The following is a 14,834-nucleotide window of genomic DNA, read 5'->3' as shown; positions in this document are numbered from 1 at the left end:
TCATTCATTACCAGGAATGTGATGCAGAAATTAAATATATCTCTAGGTTTTTAATGTCATTTTAATTACCTAAAATCAGAAGTATATAGTAAGTGTACTTTTTCTCTAATTGGAGGATGCAAAGTTCTCCTCAAAGGTAACCACATTTTTCAGAAACAAGTTAGGATATAATTTCCTCAATACCTTGCACTGGTAATTGTGCTGATGTACAGTATGAGGAGCAGCGTATACTCCATGCTTTTTTTTTTATGAATTGCTTTGTACATGTGTACAAACTTTATGATAGTTCTGTCACAGTGTGATATTGAAAAAAAAGACAACTTGCCTGATTAACTAATATGTGGCAGACCACATATAGTATATTTTGAAACAAGCCGCGGGCCACAATTGGCCCTTGTGCCGGACTTTGGACATGTCTGATGTATAGTTTATAGCTTATAGATTAGGGCCCACTTGGTCATGTAAAAACTGCAAACCAAGCTTACTGTTACACACAAAGAGTTAAACGCTAAAGGCCTCAGTTGAGTTCCTCCAATTATACACCTCTCTGTCTGTATAGACCCTGATGGCTGCGTTCCATTTAGGTGTGCCAGTGTTTGGCTTACTGACACACTTAAATGAATCAGAGCCATCTATTTGTTATACCTGTGCTTTTCCTGCTGTGGAAACTCAAAATGTGCGCTGCAATTACGATTTAGGGCAATCTGTCATGGAGCTGATTAAATTTGCTTTTGAAGGATCAATAAATTCAAGTTGAAATAATATAAAAAGGTTTTTTTTTTGTTTTGTTTTTTACAATTAATGACTACAGTATTTCCTTCTGTCTATAATAATACATAAATAATTCAGTTTTACAGTGAAACAGAGAAGCCTTTTAAAAATGTTCTTTTTGCTATTCCATGTCAGTCAGTGCTCTCTGGTGGACAAACTATGTATTAGTCTGGCATTAGCATTAGCATTAGCATTTCCCTACAACAAAAGTCTTGTCTTTTGCTGAACAAACTGAATCAGAGTGCACACTGTGACACAAGAACACATGCAGCTGAATCAGGACTGTCCTTAGAACAACTCCAAAGTTAGACTTTCTTATATCTGTTTAATTCTTACAAATATCAAACAGCACAGTAGACCTTGTAGCGGTTCAAAATGATCAAAGCCTCTATTGAGTTATTGACATCATCTGATAGTAAAACAAACAGAAAATGTTACAATGCATGTCAAGCAACTATGACATCTTTAAATAGCATTAATTATATAATTACAAAAGAAATATCACATACAATGACAGCAATGCATATCCACGAATCAAACAAATGCTGAAAATATATATGATAATAAATAATCCTAATCGTAAGCACAAGTCAAGAAAAATAAAGGGTGGGGGATGAGTCCATAATAACTTCAATGATTTTAACTTCTGGGCCAAAATGCATGTTGTGATACACTCAAAGACTAAGCTATCACAGTTGTCTCGTAGGCTGTTGCAAATACACTTAACGACAAAAAAAGATAATGCATCCTGTGGCCTCACACAGGAACAGCACAGCACTCACACAGGTGAGCTTTCAGGTAATTCGCAGAGACATGCAAAGCTGAAAACTACTCTCGAAGTGTTTGCTGCAACTGTGAACGCTTCACTGCTCCACACAGCCTTTATGTAAAGAAGCAAGTGCTAAAATCAAACATAAAGACATCATGAAATGTCAAATTAAAGAATTACCTCAAGTGGACGAGACACTAGCTCTGTCTTGAAACATGTCGACCGGCCGCTTCCACTTAAGTGTAAAATGCAAAATAAAATTATAAGACAATAGACAACAAGAAGGCTGCTTGCTGGACTAGTGCCACTCATTCACACACTGAAAAAGCCTGGTCTTACAATACAGACTTACTCCCAATTCATATGCATTTTAGGTACAGTCTAAACTATACACTATTGTTCATAGTTGATTGACTGAAACAGGTGAAGAGAGTGCAGAGTAATGACAACAGAAGGATCTAGCGTTTGCTTCTGCAATTCTAGTGGCAACAGTTCTTAGAGGCATAAGGAATGCTTCTTAAAAAAAACAGCATACATCCAACATAACTTACATCATAAATAAATCCTTAAAAATATTATGACCACAGCATGAATGTCTTACAGAAAAATCTACAGTGATGGCAAAAATGGCCAGATCTTTCTGCTGTCAAAACGTGTTTGACAGAAATGATGCCATTTAGAAAATAAAGAAAGTGTTACACATTTTCCTGTTTTGCTGTGACTTGCCTTTTGTACATCTATAACAATGCCCATTTTCTTTATATTCTAAATATCATGTTACATAAGGTGTCACCTCATTGGGCTCTGTGCACATAACATTATACTGAAATAATGCCATTGACATGGAATATCGAAACAAAACTGTAAAAACCAGGTACAAAAGGTACAATATAATCAAAGGACCACATGAAGAGGTGTGAAAAAGTCTTCAGTATTCACAGAAAAATATCAACTGAAGTAACTCACCGGACAAGAAGCGTCCTAAGTTTATATACACATGATAAGTAAAATTGAAAATAGATTTTCCTCTCTGTACATAGCACTGTATTCTTTCATCTTCCTCTTCCTTATTTACAAAGAACTGTTCTCGAGGTCTCCCTTGTCTTTCAGTTCTGTGTGTGGATCTTAGTCAAGAGAGATAACGTCAGATATGGAGCCGTAAATGGCTGCCGCCGCCGCAGCTTCCACCGAGGACCTCGACAATCCTGAGATGGTGTGGCTGTCCCTGTCTCTGTCACGCTCTCTGTCTTTGTCGCGGTCCCGCAGACTGCTGGAAGACACCAAACTACTGGTGCTGCCACTGTTGCTGCCTCCGTTGGTGGCTGCCAGCGTGCTGCTCCCTGGGGTGCCCGGCTGCTCCCGTAACATCTGAGGGGAGCCGTAGGGCAGGAAACGGTTGAGGAGCAGGTCGTGGTCCTCTGAGGCTGACGCTGACGCTGCAGCAGCCATCACCATGTTGTAGCGCTAATAGTACAGAAAAGAATGACCATTAACACAACAACCAGACATAAACACACTGTGATATGATGTTGATTACGTTCAGCTGTTTGAACAAACATACCTGATTGTCGCCTTGGAGGAAGGAGAAGAAATTTAGATCTGTAAGAAAAGGAAGAAGACTCCATTTACTTCATTCTGGATATAAACTACCAATATTTACAGTTACATACCAATTTAATAAGAAACAAACATCCGTATTGAAAGATAGATTCACTTGTTAAAACTTGTATTGGCTTATGTATACATGTGAAGAGACGGATGGGTTGCTGTAATCATTCCTACTGCCCACATTGGCTATGAAGTGATCCCTTCCTTTGGAGTCTGGTCCTCTGACCAACACAGGCAGCAGTTTGAGCTGCAGCACTGATTACAGATGTATTCACATGGGACTAGTATTACCTAGGGACCTCTTGTGATTTAGAAATAAGCACCCATGTCTGTGTTTTATGTGTCTCATTTGCCTGGATGAGTAAAATCTGTATTTTACCTGAATTTACTGTCATTATCTCCATCTCTCATTGCTAACACTATACAGCAGCACCACTGGCGGTTATGTACAGTGTTAACCTCCTTTTTTTCTTTAAAATTTAGGTTAAACAAACAGAACATTGTCACATGTTGTCGATCTCATGAGCTTGCTTCTTTTACAAAAGGGTCTTCATGCCGAGTAGCGAGATGAGCCTCCTGCACCCAAAATGCTGTCAATACTGTCATTCATAATTGCCAACGCAGCCTTTGTAATTCATGACCAAGAAAGAGGCAGAAATGAGGCATGAAGGAAACAAAGAAAAACTAAATACGACCCTAAATCACAGAGATGCTGATTCTCAGGGGACTAAAATCATAAAACAACCACTGTGTTTGGGGAAATATGTTAGGTTAAGTGCTGGACTGCCACAATTTCATAACTCTGAACATACAGACATGATCTACATATTCTTTAATTTAGTGCAACTAACACTTTCACTTGCACTCCAATGTCTGTAACTAATATACATTCATAAATCCGCTTGGAAATCACAGAGAAAAGAGATGCTCCTTATGACTCCAGTGCTCGCCTGAGAATACTTCCATTTTTTTTCAACATCAAAGTAATAGCTGTCTGTACATCAATGGGGACAATACAAACAGGAACACCTAATACCTAATTCAGTATACTTTTAATGGTGCCAATTTGCCAAAATATTAGAAAATATAGACTTAAAAAGGAGCCTAATTATCCCAGAATTAAAGTAAGACAAATAATAACTAGAGAATACAATTTCTGAGGAGTTTGCAGGTGTGAGTGCTGCATGCTGAAAAGCTGATGCTTCACTGCAAAGCTGGCTTTAAACGTCTAATAATACCAATAATGTATTAATGATGTGGAATATTTCAAGGTTTCTTGAAAAGCTAATGCTACACTGAATTGCTAGTTTTGATGTGTAATAGTAAGGTTTAGTGTTAGGAATAGTTGAAAAAGTAGAAGTAGGTCTAATTAGTATTAATGAAATAGAAAATTTGATGATGCCAATACGTGGAATATTTGAAGGTTTTTAAGAAGCTGACGCGAGTTGCTGGCTTGAATGTGTGAGAATGGGTGAAATGGTAGGAATGGGCTTAATTAGTATGAATATCAATGAAAAGCTGAATGATACTCATTATGTGGAATGTTTTAAGGGTTGTTGAAAAGCTGATGCTACACTGTAAGGCTGCCTTAAATGTGTAAAACTGTGAAGTAATTAGAGTAGTTGGAAGAGTGGTAAGGGGTTCAATTAGTATGAATGTCATCAAAAAGTTAAATAATAACCATTATGCATGAAAAATGTGGAATATTTAATATTCTTTGAAAAGCTGACGGTAAAGTGAAAGTTTTAAGCAGGTTAAAAAACTGGTACGATCTGCTGTCCTCCACAGATTTCTAGTCCTGCTTAACATTGAATTCAATGGAAACAGTAAGTGGAGTTGCTTTCACTTTCAGGTTGACTGTGCCAAATGTGTAAGTCTGATTGCTTCCACATCAACGTTGTTTGAAAGAGCACAGGTTTTACTCCATTTTCACCAAAAATGATGTATGTAGAGTGAAAATTGTGAGTGTGACAGCAAGTTAAAGTGTTTTAGAAGCGCTCGACACTCTGACAGTTGAGTCCCACACTATATTGCCTCACAAAGGCTGGATGTCTGTTTTATGTTGTGACACAATTTCCTGGTTCAATCTTGTTCTGTTCTTGAGAAAATAGGGGGTAAAAATTGCAGTCACTACAAAATTCAGCCAAAACCCAGGCAAACCGCAGTAAATGTAGCTACTGCACTCTGCTTTGGGTGGACCAAGAAAAAACGTCACAGTTAAGTGTATTATGGTGAATCGTATTTGTGATGCCAATGACAAAATAATTGATTTTAATCTGTGATGAAGAGGATGTCAGGTAATCTTAATTTAAGTCAAACCTGATGAAGTGATTATTACAACATAATGATACTTGGGGGCTGCTAAATATTTTTAAAACAGACAACTATAAATGAACAAACATAAATTGAATCTAGTAAGAGATTAAAACAGTTTTCCTCATACTGAAAAAGATAAGACACTAAAACTGTAGTTTCTGCACTTTGCCTTTGCATTACCTATACAGCTGTTGAGGGTAATACAAAGACAGAGTGCAGTTACTACAGCTACTTAATAAGTGTATTCCTATTTTTCTACCTACAACACATTTGGCTAAACAGTCAAAAAACACTGAAGCCATTTTTCTCAGTTCAGTGTTAGCGTACTTACTGCAGTTTGCCTTTGTAGGGCAGTATAGCTCTGAACATTACGTCCAAAACAAACCAATGTAAAAACCTGAAAAGGGCATTTTTAAGTTTGAATATTTCAAAAAGTTTGAATGGGATTTGAAAGCTGAATACAAGCCAGAATGTACACCCCACATGGAACATTTTAAAGTCTGAATGGAGTTTCTACATGACTGTATGAACGAGGAGTTGAAAATGAATGTAAAAGCATAAATTTGTGCCAAGTTTGAACACACAGTCCATTTATTTGAATGGGGAAAATGAGCCTCATTAAGCTGAATATTTTGATGTTTGCATGAAGTTTCTATGTTGAAAAATGTGGAAGGAGTAGCGTGCCAAAAAAGTGGGCGGAATAATAAGAATACAGAATTTTTTGCTGTAGAACAACATAGGTTGTGAATGCTTGCAGACTTCACACGCAATACTAATAAGAGTCACAGGAAGTTAGTGGGATGCAAGTGTCTCACATTGACATTGAAAACTCGAGCTTAAAGAGATTGGGCACATTATCCGCAGTCATGTTTCCATGCCAACACTCATCTTAAGCTAATATGAGGCTTCAGCGGACTGAGTTAATCGAATCAAGTGGGTGTCTTCCTCCTGACAGTCATGTGATCGGGTTTACTGCTGAGGTTTTGTCCCAGCAACAAGTCAGGGCATGTCCCTTCCCCACATCTCAGGAAGTAAACACAAAGCCTGTAACTATGAAAGATCCCCAAATGATTCAGCAGACTCGGACTGCTGAGGCATCATGTCAGCTTTAGCCGAGGACAAGCTTTAGAAGACATATTGCTCCACAGCCAGTATGAACAGAAGAAATGATAACTGTGGTCAATAACCTTTTCAACACAGATATAGGCGTGAGTATTGTATTAGTCTCTGAATCTATCCTTTAAGACAAGTGACAGGTGTACCTGGCAGGTCGCTAGCTGTGTGATGGTAGTAGCGATAGTCCTGGATAAGAGGAGGCGGCGGAGGAATGTAGCTGGTCTCCACGGGGGGCATGCTGGGAGCTCTGCTCACAGGTGAGGCCTGGCTGTGTAGGTTCAGTACTCTGAGGGGAAACAACACCACATCAGGTTAGGCAACATCCACACACAGACACCACAGTTTTAACATATTTTCAGAAATAATCTCCCTCAATACCAAATGCTCGGACATACTTTTCACAGTGAACGTCCGCGGATAGCTGCAGTCACGCGGACACGCACGCTGTGATAGTCATAGTAAAACTGAGAGTCCATGTCAGTCCCCGGCAGTGAATGGGAAGGTCGGGAGGTGAGCTTATCTACTGCCAACGCTGGGTGAAAGTGAAACTAAGAAGTTGCTTTTGGGTCTGAAGTGAAATCTGTCAAATATTCAACTTAAAACTTCACCATGGTACAGCGGCTGCACCTGGCTTGACTGCAGTGTTTTGGACTGGAACAGAGTATGGAACAAGAGACTGGAAGATGCACAGTTGCCATGCTTGCTATCCATAATAGGCAGTCACAAAAACTGGGCTGCATCCTGATGTCTGCATAGGGGTCTGTACGGGCCCTTGCAGACATGGGTGGATGACGATATTCTCGTCACACAGACCAAAGTGGGCTCTTGCTGAAACACAAGAAACTGTGAACTGGCCTTAACATGCCTGTGCATATCACGTGAGTATTCACTGGGCATGAGCGTGCTGGTGTAAGCAGGAAGCAGGTTGTCTACTCTGTAGTTGGTTGCCTAGTTGCAGATGAAAACTATGAAGGAAGAATGACAACAGTGAAATGTAGGGCCAGAGATTTATTTTCTTTGAACTGTTACTACAAGCCACATGAGTATAAAGCTGTCAAGGTGCTGGAAAACGAATTGGAATTCATTGCAAAGCAAATACGGTAGACTGACAAGACCCAATCAGAAGGCCAATATGGATGTCTACCTTATTGTTTTAAAAAGTCTCTGTTTCTGTACATCCACTTGAAAACGCAACGCCGGAGTTTTCAAACTAAAATAGATTCAGCAGCATTTCAGGTCTCTGTTTCAAAGGCTACAATTTGCAAGTCTCTTACAAGTAGTGTAAATGCTAGGCAGAAACATAGCAATAGTGTTTTAAATGAAGTTAGTGTGGACACAGCCTTAGAGACAAAAGAAGTAACATGACAGAGCTGAGCAAAGAGATCCTAAATACATCTGTTTATGATGCTCTCACTTCCTGTTTGTGGTTTAGAGACTCACCCCTTGTTTGGAGGTGGAGAGACAGGTGACAGCGAGGGACAGGGCCTTTTAGGAGGCGGCTCATCGTCTAGCTCGTCCTCTGAGGAGCTATCCAGTGTCAGGTCAATCACATCAACTTTCTTGTTGTTGTCGTTAGACGATCCCCGTTTCTGCTCGTGTGTGTCTGTCCGAGACGAATCTACAGAAGGAACAGTTAGCTCACACTTTGCTCACAAATCACAATGAATGAGTACACTCAAAGAATCTTAAGTGTGCGGCAGATACATACCGCTGTCTACGCCATTGTACGAAGCAGACACTTCCTGCACCTCTTTCTTCGACCTCATAGGGGCCCAGTTTCCATCTTCTTTGAACTGGATTTCATCACAGTCAGAACAGCTATTCAAGATTTCCATGAACAACCTGTGAAAGCATCATGACATTTCAATACAGTTTGGCAACTTTGCAACCAGGATTACATACACTTTAGTACTTGAGTGTATTTGCACTTTTTAATGATGCAATTCCTATCTGGGCATTCAGACCAAACAGAACTTCTAAAAAATCAAGACGTGGGGCTGCTTTGGTGTCGTCTTCAGGTACAAATGAGACAATGAAATATGAAGCAGGAACTAAGGCAATAGGTTCATGAGTTTGAAGACTTATCAGACACCTTGGAGTGTTTTATAATGCCACGAAGACAGATCTTCTCTCAGAAGCTTTGACAGCAGCAATTATTCTATCCTTCATCTCAGCTACCACCAGGTAAATTACCTCATTATCCAGCGTGACAATAATGTGTGTAGGAATGTCTGACGTGTTGTGCTCACCCGTCTATAATGAGGTGCTCATACGGTGCCTTCTTGTCACAGACTGGACACACCCAGGTTGGCTTTTTTTCATTCATTTGGATGTAAAGTGTAGCATCGAAGCACTGGAGGTGAGAGCAGGTCATCGATCGACAAGGGATTGTCAGCCTCATCTTCCCCAGCTTTAAAAGAAAAACAGCAAAATAAATGTCACCTCAGAACTGCATCAAACACCAGTTTGTTTTATAACGACGGATTTGTTGCAAAGCAACTGTGCTCTAATGAAGTGTACGGTATATGGAGAAATACCTTTTGTCTGTCTGGTGATTTAAAAATTCACTGTGTAATTAGAATTGTGCGTTACTTTATTGTTGACCCATTAATAGGCTAATAAACTGGTTTAACTGGTTCTACGGGTATTCTCCAGGTTACTATGTATACTTCTCACAACTAGCTACTGTACAGTAACCAGTAGTGGAAGAGGTATTGAGATCCTTTATCTATGTAAAAGAAGAAAAACCTTTGTTTAAAAATTCTCTGTTTCAAGTGTAAGTCCTGAATTCAAAATAACACTTAGGTGAAAGTAGTATAATCAGAAAAACTGAGTTAATATACTCCATCACCAACAATAACAATAACTACAACACTACTTTTTAAAATGAGTATGATATTGGAGTATTTACAGGACACAGGAGAGAGACTCGTAGACTGGTGGTGGCGATCTCACTCTCTGGATCAGCTGTTAATTTCTCTTTGACTGCAAGAAAAAAAAAGAAAAACACAAAAATTAAATACAAGAATTATGACTGTTAAATCAAAGTGTGCAATATGTTCATTTGTTAAACAGGATCCCAAACTCCCCCAGAAATAATTCTTGGTCAGTACGCACAGATACAACAGTGTAAAGAGAAACGTCAGACTTGTATAACTTGACATAATACGGTAAAACCAATATATAAATATACCATAGAGGAAAATGTTTTATGTGTATGCAAGAACTGTTGTGGAACAAGCAAACTAACTTTTCCAGGAAATCTTTTGGGAACTTTGCAGAACTTAGTTCCTTTTTTAGAGTCCTTAGTTTATTTCCCAGGACTTTCAATTTGTTGTGACTGTGGTCAAACAGGCCACAGAAAATGCACAGGAGTTACTATATGAAAGAAGTTATTTTTTGTTATTCCTACTCCCTAATAGATGTAGTATCTACACATGTTCTTACTAAAAATAAAGAGGCAACTTACTCAGAGCTCTCGAGTGGTCAGGGTTCCTAATTCCTTTGGCCCGTAGTCTTTGCAACAACACTGCAGACGACTGCTGTCTTACCAGATAAACAGCCATGGAGAAACTCTGACAAAGTGAGCAAAAACAAGTTATATTGAGATGACTTATATCCTCTTTAATGAGTAGTGAGAAATTGGTTCATCAAGCTTAGCCTGGATCTTCTTACCCTCCCAATTTCTGAAGTCCATGACACCACAATTGTGTTGGGGACTGTGGTGGACAGTCGGACGAGAGAGGTTATGTTGATGGGGCGACTGGGCCTTTTTGGTTCAACTCCATTTTTGGTTGGAGGAAGATATCCCTGCAGACAAAACATCAAACATCAGTGACCTCAATTCTCAGTAACTCGTGTTGTGATACGCAGATATTGTGACGAGATAGACTGATAAACTGTCTGGACTCACCGGGAGATTACACGGTTTGCCGTTCACCTTCACACACAGATTAGGGGGGAAATGATCCTCCTGGGGACAGCTTGTCTCTGATAAACAAAATCTGAAAATAAAGAAGGCGCATTACGTAAGCGGTGAGACCTAATGTTGAGGGACAAATCTCAAAAAGCAATTTGTTTCTGTAAAGTTGGCACTTTCACAAAAAAGGTTGGCTTGCTTGCTTATTTTACCATTTCAGTTGTGTCAAGTACAGCCACCTCCATCTATGATATAGGAGAGCACCTCTTAAAGGATGGCATTCATCCATACAGTGAGTATTTAATTCTGCAACTAAGAAGAATGTCAGTTTTCTTTATGTCATTTGGTATTTCTTCACAAGTAAAACAATGCCAACAAAGTGTCTGTTTAGTTTGATTATTTTATGTATGGTCTTAAAGCAAGTTAAGGGACACAGTTGCTTGCCTGTAAATTATCAAAAAACTATACTCTTGGAGTTTAACTGCAAGCAAATTTTTAAGTGTGTGGGTGCAAATGACACCAATGCTTTGAATCAAGTTTTTGCCAATACAACACTTTGCCTGTATTGTTCAGTAAAATATGTCCCCATTTTTTATTATTATTATAATAAAAATATCATTTATCTGTTCTCATTGTAACTAATCTAGATTCCTGTCTTTGTCATAATCATCACTAATAACTCTACCTTAATAAATAACTTAAGTTAAAGTTTAATACTGGGTGAAGGTCTTATGTCTGAATCTGAAAGTCAGACTGAAACCTTAAGAAGAGAGACTGAAATTACAAGACATACACAGGTGACATGGCTACTACTGGTCGAAACACAGACCCACTACTCACTACTTCTTGGTTAATAGAGAAAGTTTGCTCTTAAGAAAAGTATGTTTGACATACCTTAATTGGACTTGAACAGCGAAGTCACATTTGGTCCCAGATATGTCCCTAAAGAATAAAACAAGAAGTCATTTCAGGCTGGTCAACGCAATTTAATAACAACAACTTAATAACAAATTATTCGTACTGCCTGCTGTGTTAGGACAATACCTGCTTTCTGAATCATGTAAACAGTACAAAGAAAATGGTTTGGTAGTTACAATGCTCTCACAGTATTATTTCTTCTTCCCTCTCATCTCTTACCAGAGAGTTTCTCACTTACATGGAGCTGCTGATCTGTTGAACTTGCTGTGGTGTTAATGCAAAAGCGTAACATGCTTCCTGGAACCGCTGACTGTTGTCTGAGGCTACAGAAAAAAAAGACACCAGGAACAGAACATGATAGTCAGAGAGGAAACCTATAGATGTCACAAGGCACTAATCAGCTCATACTGAACTTTAACTGAGTCATGGTTCAGGTATCTGTGGTCACAATGCTTCATCAGTATGTAGAAGAGGAAGAGGTGTTATCACTTCACACAGAGCTGAGCAGGTAGCGATGAACTCACCCAGGCTGGTTGGCTTAATGAGCTCATCCAGAACGTCGTAGAATGGCAATCTCTGGAGCTTGACATCTGGGTGTACAGGGTGCAAGGCGGAGGGGAGGTGAGGCAGACTTAGCTCATGCTTAGGCCCAAGTAAAGAAACAGGCAGCAGAGGCGATGGGGAGCCGTGGCTGTCAAATCCCAGCTGGGCAAGGCTAGCGGGCAGGCTAGAGGCAGAATGAACACCGGGCAGAGCCAGGTCCACTGGCGAAACCATTTTGGTTGGGAAGCGCCGTCTGTAGAGCTCTTTGATCTTCATCTGCACTGCAGGACTGCAACCGGCCTTGAGTAGGTGGAGAGCTTTGGTCAAAAGTTCGTGTTTGCGCCCGTGCTTATTCCGTCCTGCATATCCCAACAACACCTGGAGCTCCGAAACTCGAAGGCTCATTACCATTTGCTGGTAGGAAATAAAGAGTGGGGAGAATGAGCTATTATTCTCTGAAAAACATAACTTCCTATTCTGATGTAAAGAAACAAGTTTCTTTTAATTTAAAACATTACAAAAGCATGCCTAACTTTCTTCTGTACGTCATTAGAATCCTTTACTAGATTGCAAGTCGCCCACACCCATAATATTTAATTTTTGAGACATGCTTGGAGCAGGAAGATTAATATAATTTCCAGCTTGTATCTCAATGAAAGATTAACATCAAGAGCTTCATCATACAGTATATTCAACAAACACAGTCACTCTGAGATGACTTTGGCAGAGATGGCCTTTTGGCGAGAAGTAACAACAGCACATGTCTTACAATCAAACAGCTTTTCAAAGCTTTCATCCATAAAGCATTGCCACATGCTGCAAGTGATAATACAGGGTGTGGACTCAATAACATGAGTGTCTGTACTAAATAATGAAATTCAATATCTCAGAGAACTTTTCTTGAGACAGTGTCAGAGAGGTGTTAATTCAATTTCTGATAAAGTGATTTGCGATGTTCTATTAGAGTACATTACACTACACAGTGATCCTGTTATTTTGTTGTTGGAGAATGTCAAAATAATAGAAGCATCTAATAACATAGTACAATCGAATGACACTGTTTTTTCATTCTCAGCAAAGTACAAAGTACAGTGTAATGCAGTCTCATAAAGCAACATCGCAAACCTTATAAATGAACAAAGCCTTGGATCAACATCTCTGTGACACAAAGGCAATAAAAACAACACATTTTAATCCCAACAAAAGCAGCGTTTCTGTTGCATTATGTTACATCATACTGCACATGTACTCATGTCCTTCTGTCCACCTAATGTATACTAATCTCTTATGAATAACTAATGAAACATTTAATGTTTGCAGTAAAAAGACGACCAGCAAAGGAAGTGCAAATGTAACTGGCAATCCGCTTTATCAGTCAAGGTTATCTGTGTGTTAATTACCGAGCCCAATTAGCACTCGGTGTGAAACTGCCAAAGGGAAATTTTCAGTATCTATAAACATCCTGATGACACTTGATATCTGGCCTGTTATTAAAATGTTGTGTCACATACCAAGTGATACATTTAGATTTAGTTAATAAATGAGCTAAACTTTGATGAGCATATGTAAAGTGGCTTTTGCACTGTGTATAATACAGCTCATATGATGAGACAAAGTAGGAGTGTCAACAGTGCAGAGATTTGTTTTGGAAGTGAGCAGATCAATATAAAAGCGTTTCACAAAGAGTGTTTTCTGTCAATTAATAATTAATTACCAACATTAAGAGAGTAGAAGGTGGGGAGGAGACAGCGTAGAGTTAGCATAAACTAGCTAACAGCGCCTGTATGATGCCGGTATAATCTGCCATCAAGAAAACCTAATGTTGCAATATTTACTTTATCTCATGTGTTTGAACAACAATCGCCAACATGAGTTACATTACAATAAACCACACTGTGGATAGTGAGTATATTTCGTGGACAACCGTCACATCAAATCAGAAATAACGCTAATGGAAGCTAAACTGCGCTTGTCTTCCAGGGAATAGACAGAGCCCAATTTCAAACAGACATTGCGGTCCGCCCGGTGAACTACTGGTAATGTCAGGTGGCTAACACTACAGTGCCGTTAGGAATTGAACGTTGACATGAATATGGTTTTCATATGTCACTAAAAGCGATATCTGGCCTTATCTGTAGGTGAGCCGCACAGCAGAGGCAGCCTAACGGAACGTCGGCAACAATAACAAAGCTAATGCTAGCGAGCTAGCCAGCCAGCTAACAGTTAGTCTGGCCTCCACTGCTCTGCTGTTTTGGTATTAAATGCTTTGATAACACATTCACCGGGTCACTACTGCCAAGTAACAATGGTGCTAAGGTCTGAAATTCAAATCTCACTGTGTGAAACGTCTATTTGTCAAGCTAATGTAGGGACTCGCTTTACCTTCAGTTCCGCACTCTCCGCCATCTTGTTACATTAGGTGCGCATGCGCAACAGCCATCCTCAAGGGACAGAGCAGATTCAAAATTGTGTCGTCTCTTCGCTGGAGGCAGCAGGGGGCGCTGCAGCAACACAGAAAACTACACAATGGAAGTCAAGGGTGCTTTACTAGTACTACCTAGTGCCTACCACTGAAACAGCATTTAATTTATTTGACGAATTTGTTCTGTTCATATAAAAATACACAAAAATAAAACTGAGTGGTTAAGTGGGCAGGGGTGACATAGTTGGAGGAAAGAGGGACTAATTATCCAGGGCCAGGAATGAGTCCTAAAACCTGGCAATGAGTTAGCATTTTGCCACACACATTTCCTTCGTGTCAAAGTCGATAGGTTTTTTGAATGGGTATTTGGTTAGATGCCTGAAATCAGGTCTGTAGTTAACACAAGCTTAAGAGACTTTCACATTTTGTCCTACGACATAAAATACGTCAGT

The 14,834-nt window shown here is 39.5% G+C and overlaps 1 protein-coding gene across 1 annotated transcript; it reads right to left on the bottom strand.

Annotated features, from left to right (window-relative positions):
* Positions 1-1,217: 1,217 nt before the first annotated feature.
* On the bottom strand, positions 1,218-14,386 carry pias1b (protein inhibitor of activated STAT, 1b). The gene is made up of 14 exons (XM_050073640.1): positions 14,343-14,386; positions 11,942-12,374; positions 11,656-11,740; positions 11,394-11,441; positions 10,494-10,584; positions 10,256-10,390; positions 10,050-10,155; positions 9,492-9,565; positions 8,830-8,990; positions 8,289-8,422; positions 8,021-8,198; positions 6,727-6,866; positions 3,102-3,139; positions 1,218-3,004 (listed from the first exon to the last, which is right to left on the bottom strand). The coding sequence occupies exons 1-14, from the start codon at positions 14,364-14,366 to the stop codon at positions 2,666-2,668; spliced, it is 1,986 nt and encodes a 661-aa protein (XP_049929597.1). The 5' UTR covers positions 14,367-14,386; the 3' UTR covers positions 1,218-2,665.
* Between the last annotated feature and the right edge of the window lie 448 nt (positions 14,387-14,834).

This window comes from Epinephelus moara, chromosome 20, assembly GCF_006386435.1.
Source record: "Epinephelus moara isolate mb chromosome 20, YSFRI_EMoa_1.0, whole genome shotgun sequence".
NCBI classification, from domain to species: Eukaryota; Metazoa; Chordata; class Actinopteri; order Perciformes; family Serranidae; genus Epinephelus; species Epinephelus moara.
The sequence above is the reverse complement of the archived record's forward strand: the minus strand, read 5'-3'. Positions and strand labels throughout refer to the sequence as shown.

Coding starts and splice junctions, on each gene's coding strand:
- pias1b (XM_050073640.1), bottom strand. CDS start 14,366: ATGGCGGAGAGTGCGGAACTGAAG. Junction 10,156..10,255: donor GGACTTCAGAAATTGGGAGG/GTAAGAAGATCC, acceptor TCACTTTGTCAG/AGTTTCTCCATGGCTGTTTA. Junction 8,199..8,288: donor GTACAATGGCGTAGACAGCG/GTATGTATCTGC, acceptor TTCCTTCTGTAG/ATTCGTCTCGGACAGACACA.